Source organism: Cylas formicarius, unplaced genomic scaffold (assembly GCF_029955315.1).
Source record: "Cylas formicarius isolate icCylForm1 unplaced genomic scaffold, icCylForm1.1 PGA_scaffold_5__7_contigs__length_24384050, whole genome shotgun sequence".
In the NCBI taxonomy this organism is placed as follows: Eukaryota; Metazoa; Arthropoda; class Insecta; order Coleoptera; family Brentidae; genus Cylas; species Cylas formicarius.
The window spans coordinates 11,573,738-11,600,510 of NW_026844341.1; the positions used below are offsets into that span (position 1 = coordinate 11,573,738).

A 26,773-nucleotide genomic window follows, 5' to 3' on the forward strand; every position below is an offset into this window, starting at 1 on the left:
TGTTTGACTATGTCTCGAAGAGAATTGTCACGACATGCTTCCAAGACGTTGAGTCACTTATAATAAATTTTTTTAGTCTTCTTCTTTTTGCAAAAACGGTTTCATTATTTCTAAAGATTCGATAAATGCGGAGAAATAATTGTTCATGTTGGGGAACCATTTTTGAATAAGTGATACAGTAAAATTAATTTTAAAAATTGGTAACAATTGATATAACAATACTAACAATTAACACATTAATTAACAAAATTAATCTTTTTAACAACTAGTTTTCTGTTTGGCAGGTCTGCCATTATTTTGGAGCGCCTTCTTTGAACAATTTGTTCTGCGCCTTTATCTTTAGAAATAATGAAACCGTTTTTGCTAAAAAACGAAAACAAAAATAAAAGGACCTTGGAGTTTTATTTCACAACCGTTTAGCGTAAAAGCTGCTGATAATTCGGTTATTTTTAATTTTAGAGTAAAAAATATACTGGGTGATCCATTGAAAAAGAGTACATTTTCCTCATTTTTGTATCATTTTCTATCTTTACTTATAACAAAGTTACTATTGATGAACACTTACTTTCGATCAGTGTGTATACGCACAGTATAGGTTAGGAACTTTATACAAGTTGGCATTATTGTATTGTTTGACACCAAAGTGTTTTAAGCTTGTAGTATGATTTTAATCATGCAAACTTGATGAATGTCAGCTTGTTTTGACTAACGAATATATTAGAAAAGTTTAGTTATTGTCGGCTTGAATTGACAAATAGATGATAACAAAACACGCCTGGTTCCGTTCAATTTTGGTGTCTTAAAATATACACTATTGCAGCCAAGAGAGCAGAAAAAAATATTCCATCAGAAATGTCGCAAGGCAAAAATATAACCAGGTTTCTTGGAAGCTCTGTCAACGGGTATTAAGGTACCCATCAGGAAAAAGGATAAGACTAATCATCCATATTGGAAGCGAAGAGGGATATTTGAAAGATTTTGCCAACTTTCCACTTGTGCCACATACGAGATTACCACGAACACACGTTTTTGAAGGCTATTTTGGTGAAATGTTAAAGTTCTAGCCAATTCAGTGGTAGTTATGGATGGCGCAAGCGCAAGTTCAATTTTATCTTAGAGAGAACAAGAAATTCTCGACTGGTTAACCATGAAGGCACAAAGTTACAAACACATACTTATACGAAAGACGCCATGGAGATATAGCAGAACACCTAGTGAAGCTGTGCTGTCCTCACTCCCTGTCTTTCTCTTTTTATACTAATATTAAACTAAACGATATGCTGGAATGTCATTTACCACATAATAAAAGCCTAGTGTCTGCAGTATGAAGTTAGGTTTCTTTGAGGCGTCATCCAGAAAAAAAAACATTTTTGATAGGATCTATCGGTGCTTTCGACAAACGGAGAAACCGCCATATTTGTAATTATGAAAATCAAGTTTCTTGAGACTTCCACCTAAAAGATGGCGCCGGACTTGTACAAACTGGTTTTGAAGTTTAGAGATTGAAGCTGTATAAATTTTTACAAGTGCAGAAATTAGAAAAGCAGAACAAACTTGCAGGGTGTGGAGCTTGTCGGGTTTGACCCTGTCTCACTGACGTTTCGCCAAACAAGCTACGGGCTCCTTCAGAGTACAGAAGTCTATTTTTAATCAGTTTTGGTTAGTTTTTTTTTACGTGGTGGCTTAAGTAATGTGGCATGCTTCGGTCACGAAGACCTCTCGAAAAATTTAGACGGGGGTGACCATAAAATTCTTCACAAACTTGTGGAAATGGGGTGTAACGTAAATATATCATTGTTTTTCAAGTCGTACGTGACAGTTAGAGTTCGATAGTAAATTATTACTATTTACAGATGATGCCTGGATCCCAAATCGAAAACACAAGGAAGAGCATCGGTAAATGGTTGCTGGTCAGAATAATGGAACCACAATTTTATAAAGAAAATGTAATTTCCCTAAGATGTTTTTTACTTTTAAGCAGTGACTTCCAACAGCTCATTGAGAACCAAGTGTCATGAAGAGAATTGCAATATTTATTAGGACTCTCATTACCGTAGGTGTCAAGAAATTAGCAATTATTTGTCTCGATTTGTACTGCAGACTTGAGTGACAACTCAGGAGTTCAGTCTTGAGTCCTATGGACTATTTTTTATGGAGTACCCGGTATTTTATACAAACAAAAGCCAATTACGACAAATGAATGCGGCACTGAATCCAAGATGGAGTTAATTTCCTTAAGGAAAGTCAGTATTGCAATAATTGTGTGCGCTTACTTTACTAAGCTGAAGAATTAACCATAAAAAATTGTTTTCGTTGTTAATTACAAATTAATAGTCAATAAACAAATGATCCCGTGGTCATACTTTTTTTTTCTGTTTATCTGTTTATATCTGTTTGGCGGTTTTTGTATATCTGGATATTTTTTTCAACAATAATGCAATATACACATGAGTTAGTAATAATGGGTGTTTTTTTCGATGTATAGAACTTTAAATTGGCATTACTGTTCAAGATGGCGACCGATTTAACAGCTGTCAAGTGATTTATTCTCAGTTTGGTTTGGCAATTCATCATGAATAGACTCACGCCTGAACAACGCTTGCAAATAGTGCAATTTTATTTCGAAAATAATGGTTCTGTTCGGAATACGTATCGCGCACTACGTCCATTTAATTGTCGACAAAATCGTCCATCATTACCAAGTTTACTCTTATTGATAACTCGCATCCCCAGAGACGCAGTACGGTGCGTACAGAAGAAGCTATTGCTGCTGTAGAGCGTAGCATTGAGGTAGACCCGAATGAGTCCATCCGCCATCGAGCACAGGAATTGGATCTGTGTCCATCCACTTTATGGAAGATTTTGCGGAAGGATCTTGGTTTACGTGCTTGCAAAATCCAACTCGTGCAAGAATTGAAGCCAAATGATCATCAAGTAAGGCGTAGATTCGTCGAATGGGCCCAAAACGAGATGGCCGTTGTTCCCGATTTTCATAAGTGAATTTTGTTTAGCGATGAAGCGCACTACTGGTTGAATGGCTACGTCAACAAACAAAACTGCCGCATTTGGAGCGAAGCTAATCCTCAAGTTTATGACGAAACACCGTTACATCCAGAAAAACTGACTGTTTGGTGCGCTTTATGGGCTGGTGGAATCATTGGTCCGTACTTCTTCAAAAACGATGACGACCGGAACATTACAGTCAATGATGATCGGTATAGAGCTATGATTACTAACTCTTTCATTCCTGAATTGAATAACCATGATGTCCAGGAGATGCGGTTTCAACAAGACGGCGCAATATGTCACACAGCTCGTGCCACAATCGATTTATTGAAAGACAGGTTTGGTGACCGCCTAATTTCACGTTTTGGACCTGTGAATTGGCCTCCAAGATCTTGTGATTTAACACCGCTAGACTACTTTCTGTGGGGCTATGTAAAGTCATTGGTCTATGCTGATAAGCCACAAACGCTTGACCATTTGGAAGACAACATTCGCCGTGTTATTGCCGATATACGGCCACAAATGTTGGAAAAAGTCATCGAAAATTGGACGTCCAGGATGGACTACATCCGCGCCAGCCGTGGCGGTCATATGCCAGAAATCATATTTAAAATATAATGGCCCAAAGATTGTCTTTCGGATAAATAAAATTCATGTCAATCGAATAATCCATCGTTGTTTTATTGCAACTTAAAGTTCTATACATCGAAAAAAAAACACCCCTTATAAATACCGAACATGATGATGCGGCACTAAATTATACATTTCCGTACTATTCGATTGGTTTTATTTTAAATATTTCCAAATCTACAACCTCTGGTATACAAAGTCCCCCTCTATTATATTGCTGAATAAAATAAAATAATAAACAAACTTTTAACAATTTTTTCATTTAAATTTTCAATGTCAGTTTAAGGCTTAAATATTTTTAAATGTGTGAAGAATGCGCGTCGAGGAATTGCAAAAAGAACAAAAAATACATAAAAAGCGAAATTAAACGAATTTTAACCTGTTTTTTAAAATTCAGAAAGGCGCAAGACACTGACAGTGTTGATTATCACGCTTTTAGATACAGTGAAACATAGAATCACACCAGGTATATTTCTTTAAACTCTATGGTCATAAATTTGGCTGATAATCAACGAGACCGACTTTTAAATTTTCGTTATTCAAGTTTCCCGGTTACCGATAAAAACAACGAGCCGTGCAGAAAACCCATTTGCACGCCCATGGAACGTGACTTATCGATGTAAATGGGCCTGTTTTATTTTGTTTTGCAGATTTCCTATTTTATTACGTTCTGGTTTCATTATATTTTTTTAATTAAGCTTCGTTCGATGCTAGTTTAAATATAAGACCTAATTAAGTTCTCTTAGTAAATTGAACCGTGCCCTTCAAAGGAGCTTTAGAGGTTTAAACGCCGCCGCGGAGCGCATCATTTTCCGTCACTTTGTTTTTTATAAGACGTTCGCGTTTTATAGTTATTTAAAATGATCTTAATTAAATTCTGACATTTTTATTATAAGAAATTTTATTCGTTGGTAAATATTATACCAAAGTTAATTTTCTCTTCTGAAGTAACTGAGATAAATCTTAAAAGAACGCGTTGCTCTAGAGCTTTGAGGCCACTTCCTTAAAAGTAGTTTAATTATGTTGGTTCTATTTAGCAAAGAGGTCAAAGTTAAGCTTCCTGATGTTTGAAATTGGTCATGAAAAAATTTTCTCTTGAAAAACTTTACGCAGTTTTTTTTTGAGAAACAAAAGGATTTTTCTCCCCTTTAAATTTGCGACCCGCGGAGAGCAGAAACTTTACATGTGGGGTAGTTATAAAAAAATGAATATTTTATATCAATAAAAGTATAGTATTCAACATTTTCTTTTCAGCATTTCAATTTTAAATAAAAGCGTCGACACAAAGCAAATTTTGTTCCAATGATTTGAAAATGGGTTTAAAAATGTATTTTGTATTGTGTTATTTTAACCTTTTTCTTATTGTATGCCGAAAATGGAAACTCTCACAAAATTTGGTGGCGGTTTAGCACGCATCAACAATAAATTACCCAAATAAGCTCGGGTATATTAGATATTAAATAGCGACGAAAATTTCCGTAGAAACAAACTCTTTAGATCTACAGTCTTGCTTTTTTTCTACAAACTGTATATTAAAAATTGGGATCCGAAAATTTAATTTATTTTTAAAGAAAAAGTATAAATCAGACTCGCTAACGTTTCGCCAATCATCCTGTTGGATTCTTCATAGCTTAACTGAAACCGTTTCAGTTGGCAAAACGTCAGAAAGTTTGATTTATAAACAACCAACGCAGGAGAAATCCAGAAGTAAAATGCATTACAGTAGCCTGTGGAAGTTTCTTTGAAAAATTAAGATGAATGTTGTCTTCTATATAGGAATTGTCAAATTATTCACTAATCTCAACAGGTTGCCATTGAATATTGATCAATTTTCTTTTGTTAGGGTTGATTTTGTTGGTTTTTATTATTATCTAGGTAATATAAAACCAAAAGAGACACTTTATGCCAAACCACTAGCGATTTTAGTGTAAATGTTGGCGTTTTATGGTTACTTAAAATGATTGTAATTAAATTTTGAGATACATATTGTTATTATAAGTTTCATTATTATATATGGCAAACTTTTTTTGGCGTATTTTTTTTGTAATTTCTGAAAACTTCTAGCATTGAATGAAAATTTTACGGTCGGGTCGGGGGGGGGGGGGCAAACGAAATAACCAAACGTAACTAAACCATACAATAGTGTAACAGAGAAAACCTTAGCCAGTGGCCTAGTTATAGAAAAAACTGAATATTTTATTTTTAATTTTTTTCAGCTCACTCATTTTAATTTTTGCAAACAAAAACATTAGTACAGCAGCAAAAACGTCCAGGAGATATTTTTGAAAAAAACTGAGTTAAAAAATGAATTGAGGCACAGTACACAATTTTGAAAAATGTTTATTTTATGAAAGAAATTATTACATGATTTAAAAAATATATTCAGTTTTTTAATTATTTTATAAAAGTGCAAACACCTTTCATTTATAGTATGCCGAAAATGAAAAACCACAGAAAATTTGGTGCCGGTTTAGCACGTGGTTAGTTTGTTGTTTTTGCATTTCACTCCAGATTTAATGCAACAACACCATGTAGGCTTGGCTGGACTACATATATTAAACAGCGACGAAAATATGTGTAGAAGAAACTGGATCTACTGTTTTGCATTCCAGTAACTACTTTCTTCACGTTCTCTATTAATGAAACCTTGAAAATTGGGACCAAAAAAAAATTGAAGAATTTAAATAAAAAAAGTGCGAGTGCCGACAAGATAGCAAGGCAAATGGTGTTTTTGTGAAACCATGTACTCGCAGTTAAAATTTACCTGTTTTCGGATTCCAAATGACCCGCCGGCTCCGCCTCCTGTTCCTCCTCCGCCTCCGCCTCACCCGTCTCCTTACTCCCATCGCCGCCATCGTCCTCACCGCCGATCATCGGGTTCTGCGCGGGTGCCGCCGGATACACCAAGTTAGACGCGTGCTGCGCGAAATACTGCCAAAGGTTCTGTTTCTGGTGCAACTGCTTGTAGAGTACCATCGGGTTCGATGAGTCACCGGACACGGAACCCCAGGGTACCGGGAACGGTATGGGTACCGGCACCGGTATCGGAATAAACTGTGCCGCTGACGAGCCGCCGCAAGTTCGGCACGGAGAATGGCACTCGGTTTGGTTGGCCGCCGTCGTCGTCGAGGTGTGTCGCTGCTGGTTCTGGTGCATGCACTGGAGTGCTTCGGCCGACGACTCGCGAACTCCGAAGAGTCCGTCCGAAGGGGAAGGGGCCGACGTGTCTTCGTCTGAAGACTCGCGAATTGTGCGTTTGCGACGTCGGTTCGCCAGCGGCGAACCTGAAAACCAAAACGTAAAGTAAAGGAAAAAGCAAATTCTGAATTGTAGTATAAAGTCTGTTCATACATATAAGAAAGTGACTAACTGATATGAATTAAGGAAAGACCCGGGCAAGCTGTAAGAATGAAATATGGCTTAGAATTTAATTATTTGGAGTTTTGTTTGGAAAAATACTTAACAATATTTATTTATTTATGTATGTATTTAAGTTTAAATCTAAAAAAAATTGCAAATTATTTTTATTACCTGCTTAAATTACTTAAAATTATTCACATAATATATTAGTATCACTATCGCTATCATCGCCTGTTCTAATTATTAGTTGTTCTATATTATTTGCAATATGTATATACGATTGTTTTTCTTTTTCTATATGTTTAACAGAATTTGCCCAACTTTGTGGAGGAATGTTTAAAACTTCGGTTTCCATAAGTTTGAGGACATTGGACACGGGGAAAAACATTGTTACGACGAATGGCAGATTTCAGTTGGTGCCGAACATGTTCAATGGGATTAAATATACAGTGGTAAGGTGTAACTGTATAAAACTGTATGCCCTAGATTTTTTGCACAATTATCACAGACGTATTCCTTTTGCAGGTTCAAGCTTTGTAGCACCTCAATTAATTGCTTTTTGGTATAACCTTCGTGAAAATAAATCATTCAGTATCATTAGCGTCGAACCAGGTTTCATCCAAGTAAATAATTGGCCTTTGTTGTTCTCTGTAAATCCTAATCTTTTCTTCAAGTCGCCATTTCCGAATTCTAAAAGATTCCATTAAAACTTGCCTTTTGTCAATTTTTTTAAATCTAAAACCCATGTGTTGAATACACTTCCACACCGGTTTCATCTTTTTCAAGCCTCCTAATTAAGATATCTAATGTAGGCAGGCTTTGCTCCTCATAAATTTTACGCCGTATTATATTTTGATCACTTTCATCTGCACTCTAGAAAATGTCAGCATCGCTTCTTTTTTTCCTCGCTGATGGGATTATTCACAATTTTCCATACAGTTGATGTTGGAATTTTCGTCAATGTAGCGGTTTCTTCTAAAGATGCTATATAAACATTGTTTATAACTTCCTTAGCCTGAATAGAATAGTGTTTCCTACATTTGGGCGGGAGCATTTTCTGAACTACACTAGACTCGCACATATTTTGCATAATTCGCACGCGATTCAACACACGCTGTATTACACACGAAATAAGAATGATTACTAATAAACTTAAACTAAGTAGTATACTAAACAAAAGAATATTAAACACAGGTATGTATAAAATTATTTTCTATTATGGACCACAATTTTACCTGAATTTAAATTCCGAAACTTTAGGTAATAATCTTGTTGCATTGTATGTTAATGACCACCCTTGGATAATCCCATTCAAAAGCAATTGGTCACTTGCTTTTGTCTATGAACAGACCATACCTGCAATATTTTTTTACTCGACTTAAATTAATGCTTGAGAAGTAAATGTATTGTCAAGATATGCAGTAAAGAGTCTTGTTTTAAGACGTTTTACGACCCTCCCTCGGACCAGGGAGCTGCTTGGACTGCCCAGAAGGGGGTGTAGAGGACTAACAGGGGCCTGCACAGGACACTGCAGGCTTAGGACGCATCTTTGATTGCTAGGCATTGGAAACGACCCGCAGTGCAGATAGTGCATGGTAGGGGAGGAGGCGTTGTATCATCTGCTCACGAGTGCCCTGCTTTGCCATGGGCAAGATTTAGAGTCTTCGGAACGGCCCTGATCGATCCGGACTCAGTGCATGGTATTGGGCTAAAGTAGAAGCGGCATTCCGGACGCCCTCTAGCGAGGTCTGGGGGCACAACGGGCCCATCTGGTGGCCTAAGTGCTTGGACGCCCGCGGAGGGCGCCCCCCTTAAATACCAATAACAAATACCAATAAAGGGAGTTTTTTTAGAGATATGCACAGGAAAAAGCAAATTCTGAATTGTAGATTACGTATACTTTAAACATTTTTCTTCCATGCTTGAAAAATAAATATATTCTCAAGATATATTTTTTAATGTAGTAAAGAGTCTTGTTTTAAGATGTTTCAAATTTTTATTATTAAATTACAAATTATACTTCTGGGATTGCATCATCTATTTATTACGAAAGTGTTACCTTTCGGAAAATACAAATTTATTGTTGGAAAACAAATTCCTGCGATGTGGTAGAGACAATCCAATTTGAGTGGTTGAAAGTACCCCTCAAATGCGGATGGATCCAGATCACTTTCGAAAAACAATTTACCCATAAGTTCCGATAAGACACGATGTCGGAGCAGTGTTTATCGAGATAAAGAATTTTTGGAAAACTAACCAAAATTTGGTATGTAGTATATAAATACTTCTTTTTTTACAAAACTAGATACAGACCAAAAAATGTCATGACAGTGTTATTTACACTTTTAATGTATTTAAAACGAAAGAATATGTGCTACAATTTTGTATAGATTATGTGTAGTTCTTTATTTTAGGTAGCAGCAATTAACATGTTCAGGCACTTCTTAAAACTGAACAAATTTTTAAGAATTTCATATCATTTATTAATAAGAAAGTGTTAAACTTCATTTTTTGTAAGAATATGCTATAAGGAGAACCAGATAACCTAACTAACTGAAAAAAATCTTTTTGAAAACCTTTCTTCGCTTTTCCATTTTCGAGATTGGTATATATTCTGAATTACAAAATTTCTCTGTATATAATTAATGGAATATAATAATAGGAATACTAGTTTTGGATAGATAAAATATTTGGTTCGGCATACCTTTTTAATAAAATGTGTTATTTGTTATTTTTGCAAAAGCTTTTAAATAATTGTAGAATTTCGCTAGGTATTTGATATAACTTGGTTTTTCTACACTCTCATTGCATATGCCATTCGACGGAATCCTAGGCAGGGTCGAGGTGCAGCTTGATGCAGAGTTGACTGCACAATTGAAATATTGATTTTATGGAATTACCATACCTTGATTCATTGGAAACGAAGTTAGAATTAGACCCCAACTGAAGCAAATTCAACTAATCTTCAGGTTTTAAATTATGATATTATTGATGTAAATCCTTTTAAAATATACTTTAAATTAGAGAATATAATCGTACAGTACCGTTTGGTCGGAGTAACGATTGCTCATACAAACTCTCAGTGCAGTTTCAGTTTTTATCGTTGTAAAGTGTTAAGGGTTGTAGAACAATAAATATAGAAGACTCATTGAAAAGTTAGGGACCTTCAGAGTAGGTTATAAAAGTGTTGAAAGGAATCTATTTAAAATACCATTATTACTATATTAACTACCTACATCTTTTAAGTATGTTATAGGGAGTAGAGATTTTTCCCAACCACATCCGAATGTTCGGGGCCACATCCAAATTTTGAGAAATTTGCGCAGACTGAATAATAATGGAAATTATTACTATGCACTATATATCGGTTTTTGAATACACTATCAAAATTTGGTATGTGCTATATGAGTACTTTAATTTTTACAAAACTAGATAGAGACCAACAAATGTCACGACACAGTGTTGAAGTAGTTGCTTTTGTTTATACTTTTAATGTATTTAAGGCTAGGAAAGAATATTTGGCATAATTTTGTTTAGGTTATTTGTAATTCTTTATGTTAGGTAGCAGCCATTAATATGTTCATGCATTTGTTTTTTTTTCTGAGAAGCAGACAACCAAACGCTGACAGAGAAAAATCTTTTCTAATACCCTTCTTCGCTTTTTCATTTGAGAGATTTAAAAAAAATTGAATTGAAGTTGTTTTAAAATAGTTATTTAGAAGTCAGATTCTCTGTATATAAGTAATACAATAGAAATACTAGTTTTGGATAGATAAAATTAATGCAAATAATGTAAATATTTGCTTCGGCAGACCTTTTTAATAAAATGTGTTATTTATCACTGGCCCTTTACAACAATAGACCTTTATTTTTGCCATAATTATTAATGTATCTTTAGTACCACCTCCTAAAAAGTCTATTTTAAAAAGTATTTCTTTACCTTTATTTGTTAAAATTTACCAAAAATCAGTGGTCAATAAATAACAGGTTTTAGTGAAAAAATAAGCCGAAAACTGTTTATATTTTGTATTTTCCTATCTCCCAGAATATAAGGTTTTAATTGGTAGAATGGTCTAAGCAAAATTATAGAAAAAATTACATAAATAAAATTAACACCCTTTCAATATAAAACTTGGATAATTGATATTGGTCCTTGATTTTAAGCAACTAAACATAACAAAAATTTCAATATAAAATTATGCTCATTTAAATAGAATAACTTTATACTTTTAAAACGAATCGGTGAATGCTCAATTTAAGTTGCTATATAAATATCTAGAATTTGAAAAAAAGTGAAGCGGATGTATATTTAATTTGAATTACGTACATTTTTGTTTAAAAAATTTGAAATACTCAAACGAAGTATTCCATTTTGTTGAAAGAAACTTACGATATTGATAATTTGCCATTTTTATTTTAAGCCGACATAGTCTTGAGTATATGCTTATGCTTAAGATGAGCTTAACCTATTTGCAGCAAATATTTTGTTTTTTTTTTCATGTGGAAATTGGAAAGAGTTTTTTAACTGCCGACCATTTTGTCAGCTCCCAAGTTATTTATGTCTGGTGTCTACGCCTTTAATAAAACACTTTTTTTGGTAAAAGAAATATGAAGTAGCTCGGTATACAAAGTACAGTACCTCAGTACTGTAACCGTAAGTGCTTCAGAACAAATGTATACTGCTCAGATGGATCTCAGGAAGGAAAACAATGCAGATGCTTCTGCAGTTGTGACAGAACTCCAATCCAGTACACCAACTAGAGCTATGGAGTACAGAAAGTCATTTAAAACAAAATGGGAGTCTGTTGTTCAACTTACTGATGAAAATGCATTGTTATTATTATTGGAGGGCAATTTCACAATGAACCAATATCAGTTATCGAGTGATGTAACAAAAACAAAACCAAGAAACGAGGAAACTTTGTTCTCCCAACGATCGTAACCTAACTGAATTTATAGAATGAAGTCTTAGAGACGTAGACAGAGGAAGAAAACTCAATATTAACTTTCATATTAAAATAGGGCTGCGATGGAAGTTCGGGACATGATACAAGCAACGTTTTGAAAATCCAGACAGTTGCGATGGAAGCATTTTTTTAACATCTTTAGTAGCGCTTAAGTTTCTGGAGATTTGCACTCAAAATCATAAATCTACTTGTCAGAATCCGAGACCAGACTATCCCAGAGTTTGTCGTCCCATCAGAATCCGCTTGGGGAAAGAAACGAAAGAGGGAACAACAAGAGCGTAAACTACATTGAACATCAAATTAATCAGCTTACTACAACTGTGAGCTCTGACATTGAGGATTAATACGCACGGTGAAGCATGAACTAAATAGCACAATTATAGACGTGACTTGTTCTACTGAACAGTGCTACATTTCAATAAGTTTGATTAATTGGTAGATATTATTTTTTTAAATTTTCCATACACATACAAGGAAGCAGATTATAAAATTTTTGGACTAAATAAATTATCGTTTTCTGATTAATAGCTCGATTACTTTTAGGGACGATAACGTTAGATCTAGTTTCATAATTATGGTTAATTAGTGCCTGCTTGGAAGAATGTTAATGAATGTATGTATATACGTATACCCAAGATAAACAATGTACTAACACTGCAAATATCTATACTATAAAGTAACACAGTGGAGTAAAATTTCGGTATTTTAAACATAATTTTAATAATAGCATTTTATATTATTACTCTTAGGTGCTGAAGTTGAACACTGTATGTTCCCTTCATATTAGAAGCCCGTAGCACATATAAAATTTATGAAAAAAGATGTGTTTTTTTTTGTTCAGTACAGGATATGATTATCATTATTAAGATTTTTATCAACCATCACTATCAAGTACGTTAGATTCCTTAATTGGTTTTACTAAAGTATCAATGTATGTTTCTGAAAAGTTGGGAAGATTTTTTCCTGTTATAGAAAAGTCTATATACACAATTAACCTTATTTATATTAAGGGATAGTTAGTATTTTGAAGTCATTCTCTCTTTACATCTTGGCATCTTCCCAATAAGAATCACAAAAACCATCACTGTGTCCTGACTCCCACATCTAACTTTCCTAATTCCTTAAGACATACATTAACTGATATAGGTCCTAGCACAGTTCCTTGCAGCATACCCATCTTGGTTACTCAAAAGGTTTCCTATTTTTGTAAATTGAGGCCTATCAGATAATTTCTAAACAAATCATCAACAATGCCACGGAGAAAGACAGCAGCAGACCTATTACCACCGTCCAGATAGTTATTTCGTTAGTGAGCTTCACCATTGCATAATTACTACTCATCTCTTGAATGAAACGAGATTAATGACTGTGTAATCAATCATTACTTATAAGAAAATCAAAGGGAGATATAGGTGATATTGAGTGCATATTTTGGATGACAATTAAGGTAAGCCGCATTATAGCAGTATTACAATCGAAAAATGTTAAAAAAAATAAAAACTGCTCTAAATTCCGAAATACAGAACCTTACACATAGTCACCTTAATTTTTTAGGTGACTTTTTACGTTTCTTATAATTTAATTTTTGTACTTCACTTTTGCTCATCCAGTATTAATTTGCACCCAATATGTCCACTCAATGTATGACAAGAAATCCATCCAGAATTAAATACGGACCTAAATTCTTTAATCCATTGCCTCTAAGCATCAGAGAGCTGCCGGAGGGACAATTCTCTATTAAGGTCAAATTACTTCTGCTGGATGGGGCCTATTACTCATTTGATGACTTTTTTACCAATTTTAATAATGTTTAGCGTTTTCTGTGTTATGTCGCGGTGTCTTTGTAATTGTACATATATGTAGATTTCCCTCAATGTTTTTTGCTGACTTGTGTAAGACCGTAGGATTGTAACATCAATAAATTATTATTATTATTATTATTATTATTATTATTATTATTTAAGTATAGGAAACATTTTTCCTTTAGAACTTGTTAACGCCATTTTTGACAAAAACTTCATGATTTGGAAAAAACGGGCTTAGGTATAGCACATGGAATGTATTTATAAGATGGCCGAACTTTACTCCAGATGTCCGGAATACCCTGTATATATTTAAAATTAAAAATTGAAGGGTATAGGTGAATGTATGCAACTTTCCTGTATAACTTTTTTTTCTGTTTTTCGTAGTTCCTAAGTGAACGACCTTTTGGAGCTTTTGGGTGGGCTACAAAGAATAGCAATGTCAATTGGTGACTTCCCCTTAACAATGGGGCTTTTCAAAATTAAGAAACCCAAGTTTTGCCCCAAGAGTTCGCTTTCTATTTCTCCGTCAAAAAAAAAAGGAAACATTTTCGGGAAAGATTTAAATCAAGGAAAAAAATAAATCCGACGGGCTTTGCAATATCGAAAAGTTCGTTTCTGCGCCCTTTGTTATTTCGAAGAGAAGAAAATATGAAAAACAATGTGACAACATAAACTCCGAGCGTGTTTGGCGGCAAAGAACTTTCATTTTTTCAACTTTTTTTTAATTAATTTTATTTTCTTTCTTTCGAAGTGTATTCGCAAAAGGCAGGGATGGATACCGACCCGTTTACGAAGTTGTTTCGATAGTAATTTGGACTGTTTTATAACAATCAAACAAGAAGGTGGATATTTTATACATTGATTTGCAATGAACTTACATTTTAATTTTTGTTTATTCTATGAGCAGTTTCCTATGATCATTACTTTCAATTGCTTTTCATCTTCTTCTTTCTCGAATAGTTATGATGGAATATCTTTTTGGGAGTTTGGTATGTTTTCTCTCATTTTGTATTATTAAATGTCTGCGAAATCCACAAAGCAGAGACACAGAGACGTTAAGGATTTGTTCCATAGTTCCCCTATTTTGTACCAATCTTACTTGTTATGGAACAATTTGCTGTGAGGTGATGGAGTCTTTAGCAAAGTGGACATAATCTACCATGTCTTTTTAAGTCTCTTCACAGCGACTTAAGAGAAGAGAGAATAGGAGAAGTAGGTCGTTTGATGATCTTTAAATAGATTTTCGCAGTAGTCTTTTATACTTCATACTTTAAGCTCAGTTTGTAGTCTGCCATCTCCAGCTCTCACTGAATGTGATTTTGGTTTGCATCTCAGTTGTGATTATTTTAAGTTTGCTGAACAGGTCTTTCGTTTTCGTCTTTCTATTTCCCAACAGATATTCTCTGCAGCCGTTTCTCATTGTTTGTTGAAAATCGCGGTTAGGATTGTTAAGATTGTATTGAACAACTGCTGATGAGTTTGTTTTGTCTTAGTTTTAAAACTTTCTTTTAGTCTAGTTGATATTTTTCGTCCTGTTTCAACAATGCATTTTTTGGCTGATACGCATGAATGCTGTAAACTCCTGGAATCTCAACCGGAATTTTGTCTTTGACGGATGGAATATGTTGATAGATTTTTGGACAAGTGATAAATCTGAGACAGTGATATAATGTCTCATCAAATACTAAATCCTTCTTCCTCCACCAGTTAAAATAATGTCTACTGGCACTAGGACTTAAGGAGCAAGGTTGAATCAATCCCAGGTATTGAAATTGGGTTTAATTTAATATAATTAAAACATTCAAAGGTTTACATTACATAAATAGTAATTAATACACTAAACCATAATGTTTTCTTACAACATTCGTAGTTACCGGAATTGTGTGTTTGACCGATCGAAGATGTAGAGAGATTTTTCGACAAGTGGTGGATCTGGTTTTGACGTAACATTTCTTAAAAACTTTAAATGTGGTCAGCGATATTTTGAATATGAGAAAGGACCACAGTGTCGAGTGTGGGGTTGCTTTCGCAGTTATTTTTTTGGAAGGTTGTGGTGAAAAATGAAAGATGTTTTAAATTCTGGACCCAGTGATGAGGGTTGAGATAGTTCTACGGCTCTGTAAACAAGAGAGTTGCTAACCGATAATGTTTGGACCGGATGGTGATGTGATTATCTAATTTAATATAATTTATTATTATATCTGTTTTCTGTAAATATTTACGAATGGGAGATTATGATAACTTTCTAATTTATTGTGCCAACGCATGTTAGGATGCATAGAGTTTAAATTATTAAGAAATTTGTTAAAAGATGTGACTGTGACAAGAAAAATATGTTCCAGACAAGCATTTTTCAATTAAGATGAAAAAATTTCCAGATTCTCGGATTTTAATATATCTGAGGAATCCAGAAGATTTCTGAAAAATATTAAAGGCAACCTGATCCGATCTTCACCCACCTGTCGATACAGCACAGAATAGAAAGTGGTTGGGTGGCGATAGGCTTTTGTTGGCGAGCGATTTCGTAACCGATTGTTGTTTTTCGATTTCGCGCAAAAATCGGCGAAGAAACGCCACGCTCGTATCGTTGCAATTGTTATGCAAAAGAAAGTAGTCTCTGCGCGGTGCTAGCGGTCGCGCTCTATATACGACGCGAAAGATCACCGTAATTGTTGCTCGTTTGCGTTAATCATTCGCTGCTCGTTTTCGTCGCTATTCGATAAGTAATGAACGGCGACGACGTATCGTTTGAATAGGGTAATTCCCCGCTTTGGAAAGAAATTAGAGCAAAATTCTCCAGTGTACCGCGAAAGCGTAGCAGCAGCGCCAAGTCCCGTTTTTTTTGCATTCACGCTTTTTGTTATAAAGTGGCGTTAAATGTTTACGAATTTAGGTTTTTTATTTTACGGAATTTCGTGTTTTGTGAAAAAAGTATTCATACCCAAACTTTTTACGAAATTTTAAAATCTCATAATTTACACTTATTGAACTGAGGTGGCTTTTACTTGATGACAATCCATTTATTATTTATAAATAAGGACTAAAAGTTCAGATTTTCACGAAATTATTTATTTTTACATGACAATTGTTTCGACAACACCGTGTCATTATCAAATGTAATATTTACAAATTACCTGCTACTATATATACCGAAAAATGACAATAAAACCTTAATTAATGTTGTAAGAATTTAAGTTCAATAAACGAAATTGATTGTTAAGCCATACATTTGATGTCTCATTTTGTTAATCTCCATGGCTTCCAATAAATTTAATTTCCTACTTTTTGTGGCTGTATGTAAAATACCAAAATTGTCGTCAAAAATGTGTTTTTCTGTGTTTAAGTGTGTAGCATAATTAGAATCTAGACTATTGTTTTTAAACGCTCTTTTATGTTCGTTAATGCGTTTTTTGAAAGATCTACCTGTTTGTCCAATATAAATTTTAGGAGAAGATCCGCATATTAACCTATAAACATTTGATTTTTGAGATTTTGGACATTTCGTTTTATTGTTTTTCAAAAATTTTCCTATTGTGTTGTTGGTTCTGAAAGCTATTTTTAAAACACATTTTGACAAATGTTTTGAATCTTTTTCACTGGGTTTTCCTATGTATGTAATTGTTTTAAATTGTTCGTGTTCTGCATTAAGTTTCGAATAAATAGAGTTTACTGTTGTCTGGATTTATTTTATATTTATAATTTTATCTATAATGGACGGATTGTAGCCGTTGTTCAGTGCAATTTCTTTAATGATATTAAGTTCTTTGTTGTAATTTTGCTCTTTACACCAGTTACACCAGTTTTCAGACCAACTTTTAACAAAATTAGTAAATATTTTAGATTTTAAACCAAAATTCGCAATAAAAAATTCTTTTGAATTAATCAACAAAATTAAAGATATCAAAAACCCTTCTAACGCAACACTATTGTCTTTTGATGTACAAAACTTATTTCCCAGTATTCCACCTATGGATGTGATAGATTTAGTAGATTTCACCCTAACTCGGAAACAGGTTAACCAATTGGTGAAAAAAGATTTATTAGATTGCTTAATAGTATCTTTAGACCAAAATTATTTTGAATTTAATGGACAGATTTACATTTCTAAGGAAGGTTTGATTATGGGAAACCCACTTAGTCCTTTGTTAGCCGAGATTTTTATGGATAATTTGGAAAATATCATACTAGAACATCCTTAAGTAAAAATTTTATATGGTGGTATAGATAGGTGGTTGATGTCTTTGCTTGCTTTATTGGAACGGACAATTGAATTCTTTTTTAAACTTAATTAACTCATTACATAATCGTATAAAATTCACTATCGATATTGAACAGGATAACTCTATTAATTTTTTAGACTTAACTATTACGAAAACGCAAAACGAATTAGATTTTTCCATTTTTCATAAACCTTCGCACACCCTTGACAAATCACCCTTATACACACAAAATGGCTGCATTTCACTCTTCTATACACAGACTCCTTAATACGCCACTGTCAACAGAAAATTATAACGAAGAACTTAATATCATTAAACAAATTGCACTGAACAACGGCTACAATCCGTCCATTATCGATAAAATTATAAATAAAAAACAAATCCAGACAACAGTAAAGTCTATTTATCCGAAACCTAATACGGAACACGAACAATTTAAAACAATTACATACATAGGAGAACACAATGGGAAAATTTTTAAAAAACAATAAAACAAAATGTCCAAAATCTCAAAAATTAGGTCTCTATAGGTTGAAATGCAGATCTTGTCCTAAAATTTATATTGGACAAACAGGTAGATGCTTCAAGAAACGCATTAACGAACATAAAAGAGCATTTAAAAACAATAGTCTAGATTCTAATTATGCTCCACACTTAAACACGGAAACACACATTTTTAACGACAATTTTGATATTTTACATACAGCCACAAAAAGTAGAAAATTAAATTTATTGGAAACCATGGAGATTAACAAAATGTGACATTCTAATGTATTACTTAACGATCAATTAGATCTAAATACCTCTCATTTATTGAATTGAATTGAACAACGTTAATTAAGGTTTCATTGTCATTTTTGGGTATATATAGCAGCAGGTAGTTTGTAAATATTACATTTGATAAAGACACGGTGTGTCGAAACAATTGTCATGTAAAAATGTATAATTTCGTGAAAATCTGAACTTTTAGTCCTTAATTATTTAAATTTTCACTTTTTTTAAATGGTATATGCTATGCTATATGGTAAAAGTTAAGGGCAATGAAATGGGATATATTGATGTAATAGTAATGTCTGCTTTAATGTTAGGTGATTTGCGGACGATTTTAAGGCATTTTCACCTGTAAAATCATTAATAGACTGTCAGGCACCTCGGTCTGATATGCAGGGCGTCCAGTATATGTTCATTCATCAAAACCATTTTTGGCCTACCATGTTGCGCACGGCCGAAGTCAACTTTGTTTGAAGTTTATAAATTGTGAATTTTAAAAGCAATTATTTTTCAAATAGTGGTAAGTATGATATGTTGGTTATTCTCTGCCGCATAAACGAAGCAAAAGCTGAAAAAATGTATTTAAGTAAATATTGTGAAAGACGTCCACCGGGTAGAACTATGTTTAGGCGTCTGAAAGGAAACTTTGTCACCTAGGGGAGTTTTTCAGTTTTGCTGCGGTAAAAATGAACAAACCTCCAGATGGAAATAGGGAAAATGTTGTGTTGCAAGGCGTGGTTCAGATATCTCGTAGATATTGACGTCAGATTGCAGAGACAACAGGCGTTGCTCGGCCAACAGCGAATAGTATTTTAAAGTGATTTCAGGATGGCGATGCTGTTAGAAAAATGACATTGTGCCAGAAAAATAACGAGATACCAAACTTTTTCTTAAAAATCCTTTGGTCGGAAGAGTGGCTATTTACTAATTGCTGACTCTTTAATCGTAAGAACACTGTATTTTGGGTAAAAGTAAATCCACGGCCAGCTCGTAAAGTTAGGCATCAAGTAAGGTGGGGATTTAACGTTTGATTTGGTATTTTAGGTGCCCACAAAATTATACCATATTTTTATATTTAAATATTATACGAATAAACGTAACAGAATAACTTATGAACCTTCCACTAATGCCTCTGCAATAAATGATTTTTCCCAACAGGTGGATAGGCAACGTGGGATCTTTCAGATGGTCTGCGAGATCCCCAAACATGACACCCTTTGATTGCTTTGTATGGAGTCACCTCGAAGATCAAGTATACATTAGGTCCTAGGGAAACGTTGGAGAATTAAGAGAAGCTGTTGTTCTATTATAAAGTTCTGTATATATTCTTCGTTATTTTGTTATAGCAATATTAAAGCCCACTTTCCAGAAATCTTATTTTTGTTATTTTTCCGAGTTTATTTTGACCAAACACAGATGTGTTACACATGGTTAAAAAGCATTTTAAAAGAGGATTTTAAAAATGAAGAAATTGACATCGGCCGTATGCAACATAGTGAGCCAAAATTTTTTTGACACCATTTTTAATATCCCTCTATCTTTTCACCCATATTCAAAAATTAGAAAATTTCGGCTCCTATAATAAGGAAAATATTGTGACTTTTCAAAAATGGTCATTTTTCTTTATCACCCTGTATCTATGTAAGGGTACCAATTTAAAATAAAGCAAAGCTAGATTATTTTTTAGCATAAGAACCTTTATTGGATCAAGCTGAACAAAATGTCGGGCTACTATTTTACTAAGCATAATTCAAGAAATTACAAGTACACGTTTTTATCCTAAAACCAAAATGGTTAGAAAGAAATGCACTTTTCTCATGTGACGTCATTGTAGACTAGTTGTTTAAATTTCATTTTGCGTCCAAGTTTGCTTTGTTTTTGTTAGAATAGTATGTTTTTAAAAGTGAATAACTGCTTCAGGATAATTAACATTATGAAGGCGGGCGCATTTATTTTATTATGTTATATTTTGTGCATGTATTACTTATTGTAGATTTCCAAGAATCGCTGACGTCAACTGTGCTTTGCTATACTAAGATCAGCAAAAAATTTGCAGAAAAACTGAAGCTGAAGCGATAATTTTCAGTTAAATTTTTAAAACAAGTTGTTTTTCCAAAAATATTTAATGCTAAAATTTTTTGACCACAAAACTCAAAGTGATAACACTATGCAATGTTAAGTGATTCATCTCAGAAGAAACAGAGCAGATCCAAACTGTTCTTGCATAAAATAAAATCAACATCACCAATTTTACTCCCATTATTTCCAAAAATTCCCTTTTATAAGATAGCGTGAAGTCTTTTCAAGCATCATCGAAGAATGTTTGTGTAGTCTTAACTAATCATGAACTTGATATTTGTGTTTTGAATTCACATAGCGCAGTATAAATATATACTTTTTGTTAATTTACAGCAATTACTTTATATAATATTTCAAATTGGATATTTGCAATTCAACAATGAGTCATTGCTACTCTCAGAAACTATATTCTCCCCCCCTAACGTTGTTACCATAGCAACCATTCTTATTTAGGCAACACCCCTCTCCGCGCTCGTCCCTTGCCTATTGTACAGTGTTGCCATCAAAACAATGGCAATTTTGTTAATGACTGATGGGGTCCCTTTTAGTCCCTGAAGTCTGTGTAAATTCCACTCCTTTATAGAGAGTAAGTGAAGCACCTGATGCCAAAGTCTCTTTCACGAATCAAATAAATGTGCTTACTGCACGTGGATATAGAAGCTTAGGTTTCATTTATAGATTTAGCGCAGATTTATTCGCATAGTATTTAAAATACTGTACTATTGCGCTTTTCATTGTTCATCGGTGGCGTATGCAAGCAAATTATGGAAGTGTATATTGACAACATTGAAAGAGTGCAGAATTTTTTGAGAATAGCTGAAGTCTCTAGAATTATTTTATATTTACTATATCAGGACCACTATATCATCTAATAGCTATATGGTTTTATCTGCCGTTTAGAGGTGCATGGCTCACTTGTACATATGCAAATAGTTTAATCTTCAGGTCAGTGGTATTTTTCAAAAACTTTGACTGGAAGATCCAAAATTTCCTGGTTCAAGAACCTTCGCAAATGATTTGGGCTTTCAAGCACTGAACAACTTAGAGCAGCCTCTAAAATTAAAATAGGCATGATGATCAGCAACATCCCAAGCAGACACTGAATTGTAGAGGAAGTATACTTAATTCATGATTCTCTTTTCCATTAATTAATAAAATAAATAAATAATTCTAAATAGTAATTTGTTTTATGAAATATGTTTAGAAATATCTTATAGAACTCGTTTGGGTGCAAGCGACAGAAGTTACAGCAAGACAAAAGACGGAATTCAAAATGAAAGACCTTAATCTACCGTTTGAGCAAGCTATGGAGGAAGTGACACCAGAGAACTGGTGAAAAGTAGTCCATTAAAGAAGAGAAGGAAATATGGTGGGATCTTGACTACTTCAACAATCTACATCCACCTGTTTATTGTTATGTAAAGAAGATATGACAGTTCCTCTGAAGACGAATAATATTATGATTTTTATAATTTTATTTCTGTAAAATGTTACTTTTTAATAAGATTTTATTAATTATACAGGGTGTTTTCTAATTGAATGTCAGTTATTAAAGCGGCGATTTTTGGATCCATTGTAAAAGGAACACTTTATATGAACGTAACGTCCTAATTTCTGAGATACAGGGTGGTAAAGTTTTCAAAAATATAGTATATTTTTGTTCAATTCAACTAGAATATACCTTCTGTACTATTTTTTTACATTTTCAGTATTGGTGAATGGAGAAAAACAGGTAAAACAAATAATCATTAAATCATTTTTGGTTTTCATTGATTCGTTTATTTATTATTTTATTATACATACAGACATACACAACTATATAGCCAACTATACAGGGTGTTCCATCTCACAATCTGTGAGAAAATTATAAATAGCAAAAATTTGGAAATTCGGGATATTACTAATACTCATACTAAATTGAATGGGAGCCATATAGCTAAAATGATTTCATGTGAATTTGTCCGTTTTGAGATATTTGATTTTCTGACATAAATGACGTTAACAGGACGAAGAATATATGTAATTTTTTGAATTCTTAATTGAACACCCAGTTTTATAACTTCTTAATTAGAAAAAGCGCATAATTTTATGTTTATTCAAAAAACAATAAAACTAAAAAAATATTAGTTTTCTAAAGATCATCTGGCACCTAAACTAATCCCAATTGCTGAGCTTTACTATAATCTTCCGTATTTAATCTGTTCCCAAACTGCATTTTCCATTATTTTACAACATGATTTCGTAAATATTTAGGATTGGCGAAGATAAATCGCCATGCCCAAGCTTCATCCGTTAGAGTATATGTATCGTTAATTACAGAATAATGTTTTATTCGTGCTTGGGGTACTTAAAATTACTTATACAAATAAAATTGATACTGTTCCTTGCCTTTTATTATCTTTTTAAATGGGTTTCACTAGATCCACTTGATTTGTTTTGTTAAGTTTTCACACGGATTGTGATAAAATATTGTTAAACAAGGTTGTAGCCTTTTTTGGAAAAATTTTTACTCAAAAAAATAAATAAAATAATTAAATTCAAAGGCTGCATATGTTTCGGCTAACAGCTATCCTCGGTATATGAAAAATGTCGCTTAATTGTTTAATATTTTTTAGTAGTACATAGTTTCTGTCTTAAAATATTAATGAGTGTTAATAGATGTGAATGTTGCCAGAGACGGATCTCATTATCTTCAGCCCAAAAAAATATGTAACCATGTAATTTAAAAATTCTAGGCAATACAAAAGCTTCAAAGAAATAAAAATTAATGCTGCTGATGTTACCTTTCACATAACCTACCCTTGAAAATTGGGTTTCAAAATTATTTTTTAAGTTTATCTTCATTTTCCTGTCTACTGGATTTAATACATTATTATAGCGTACTTGTTGTTATATAGGGATTTACTTATTGCTCCATATAACATTGTTAAATTGCAATTGCAACAATATTGAATATAAATGTTCAAAAACCAATTTGAAAAAGAAATCTTGAAAAATTCTATTCTAAGTTTTTTTCTTTTTAAATTAATTACCTGAATTCAATCTCAAATCAACACGTAATGCAAGTAAATAGAACTTATTACGAATTCCAAAACATTTTCTACATAACCCAAATCTATGGTAATACAAGTGGTATGCAATTTAATTGTTTCGCATTGATTTCATTGAGAAATACTTTCTTTTTTCGGAGTTTAAGTCATTTTATTTGTTTTGTCTGTTGTTCAATGTAAAAAAAATTGTTACATTTTTCATTTTTATTTTATTATTTGTTAAGATGATCTAGTGGGCTGCTTCACGTTGGTATTATTTTTATTGTTGCTTTATGAGACCTGGCTCAGTTTGAATACAAAATAGGACTAAATTAATTAATAATTAATAATAATAATTAATTTATTTAATTGTTTAATAATAACAGTTTTATTCAGTCATGGAGAATTGGAAGCATAAATGTATCCGTACATTGAAGCGATAGTATTATGATATCGCAAGGCAGGCATTCTCAACACTTCGCACAAAATTATATTTTTGTGTTGCCTTAGGTATCTTCCTTATTTCTTGCGTTTTATTTGGGTTACTTTGTTTAAATAAAACGTTTTAAAAGATTTTATTTATTCATAGTTTACCCATGAATTTTAGAAATTTTCATTAATATTTTTTTTAATGTAATTTTTGGAAGATTATCAATAGATGTTGGTACATAATACAACAAAATTCAGGAGAAAAAAAAAGTTCTAAATAAAGCATAATATAAAATTATCAATGTTTTATATCATTGTCAATTTCTTCCTTAAATTTGGTTAAGAATAATGATAGGCATAGTCTAACATAATATAATCAACTCATTATAAAAAAATTAAAAAAAAATAACGGAAAATGTGTTTTTCTAATAGCAATACTTCCCCAATATTGTACTGCTTTATCTATATTCGCTTTTAAGATAAAATATTATAACATTACTTTTCCGCCTCATTTGGTTTACTTTTGACTCAACGGTGATATAATAAACTACCTTTTAATATAAATAAGAAATTACTGCCCCAAAATTGTTCGCATTGCTTTGGAACATCCTGTATACCAAATTTTTCAAGTTTTCAAGTTACGGTGTGTCGATATTTCTTTTTCAAATTGGTTTTTAAATATTTAATAATAATCAATAAGTAAATCCCTATAACAACAAGTACGCCATAATAATGTATTAAATCCAGTAGACAGGAAAATGAAGATAAACTGAAAAATTAATTTTGGAACCCAATTTTCAAGGGTAGGTATTATTTCTTTGAAGCTTTTGTATTACCTAGAATTTTTAAATTATATGGTTACATATTTTCTTGGGCTGAAGATAATGAGATCCGTCTCTGGCAATATTCACATCTATTAACACTCATTAATATTTTAAGACATAAAATAGGTACTACTAAAAAATATTAAACAATTAAGCGACATTTTTCATATACCGAGGATAGCTGTTAGCCGAAACATATTCAGCCTTTGAATTTAATTATTCTATTTTATTTTTTGGTAAATATTTTTCCAAAAAAGGCTACAACCTTGTTTAACAATATTTTATCATATATATATATATATATATATATATATATATATATATATATATATATATATATATATATATATATATATATATATATATATATATATATACTAAACCAAAACTTTTTTATAAGGAAAAAAAAAACGATGGTCATTTGTGACCAAAATGTATAACATATTTATTAACCATTTCCATGGCCACATAACAATAACTTTCAATTTTAGTTTTCAAGTGTAAAAAAAACAAAACCTCTTTTTCCGCAAAAAATTGAAAAGTTCTTTTTTCTCAAAATATACTCGAAATTTCGTATGCTATATAATGGCAAAAAATACTCAAAATCAAGCGAGTAGTTGGATTTTTAAAAAATACTCATAGCATTCGTTTTATGAGATACGTTTGGTTTGGCACATCGGAACACCTTGTATACATAAAAGGGTTGTATATATTGAGTTAAGGTACAGGATGGCCTTAAATAGACCAACCTGTCCCTATTAAATATAATTTTAATTTAAAGAATGACCTGAGTCTGACATCTATGAGAACTGTGGAAAGTAACGAGTTTGGATAGGGTATGAGTCCGACATAGATGCATATAAAACTAACTGGAAAAAAATGAATGGTACTAACCGATCGGAGATTCCACCAAGCCCTTCCTGCAGACCCTGGGCGAACCAAACGGCGAACCCCAACCGAACATTTGGGGTTTGTTGGCACCAGGTTCGAAGTAGTCCCAGTAACATTCGTCTATTGGGAAGCTCGAAGCGCTCGAGCTATCATTGTCGTCAACATCTTCCTCCTTGGAGGATCCATCCGAGCTGACGAACACCAGACGGTAGTCCTCGCCGTCTGGCAGCAGGAAATCTAGCAGGTCGGTTTCCGGCGTTCTCCGCCAACCTGTCACCAAATGGTCGTCGTGGTTGAAATCGGTTTTGGTGATGGACGTTTTAAAAATGGCCGTATTTTTTAATAGACTACTCACAGAATAGACGTGCCAAGATTCTTTTCTTTGTATTTAACGGTTAGTTTTTAATTATATTTATCGGAAGTCAGTATGAAAATAGCGAGAGAGAGATTTTTCAATGCTCCTATTACAAAAATTTCTTGTTATTGGGTAAAGATAAATGTGATTTTGGGTCTCAATAGTTTCCTATGATATTTAAAATATAAAAACAGAAGTTTTGGTTAGTTTTTTACGTAAAGTCTAGATGTTGGTAGTCTTTTTGCGTGTTAAAATAATCTTTGTAATAAAACAATACTTTTAAAAATGGAATCTTATTGCTGCAGTTACGGTTCTAGTGTGAGAAATTTTCGATTTTTGTCAAAAACAATACTTAAAGTAAATTAACTTAAATAAACCCACTAAAACTTCCAATACATAATAAATTA

The 26,773-nt window shown here is 32.9% G+C and overlaps 1 protein-coding gene and 1 long non-coding RNA gene across 4 annotated transcripts in view; one reads left to right on the plus strand and one right to left on the minus strand.

Moving 5' to 3' along the window:
• LOC132702588 (uncharacterized) overlaps positions 1–26,773 on the minus strand; it is a 219,228-nt gene that overhangs the window by 86,951 nt on the left and 105,504 nt on the right. For all 3 annotated transcript variants that reach the window (XM_060671334.1, XM_060671332.1, XM_060671335.1), the window contains 2 exons: positions 26,015–26,281; positions 6,401–6,920 (listed from right to left, as the gene is read on the minus strand). In XM_060671334.1, the coding sequence (XP_060527317.1) occupies positions 6,401–6,920; positions 26,015–26,281 (787 nt within the window). The remainder of the gene's footprint in view (positions 1–6,400; positions 6,921–26,014; positions 26,282–26,773) is intronic.
• LOC132702594 (uncharacterized) lies at positions 1,613–2,333 on the plus strand. Its single transcript, XR_009618907.1, has 3 exons — positions 1,613–1,782; positions 1,854–1,946; positions 2,058–2,333. It is a non-coding gene; the product is annotated as an uncharacterized LOC132702594 (long non-coding RNA).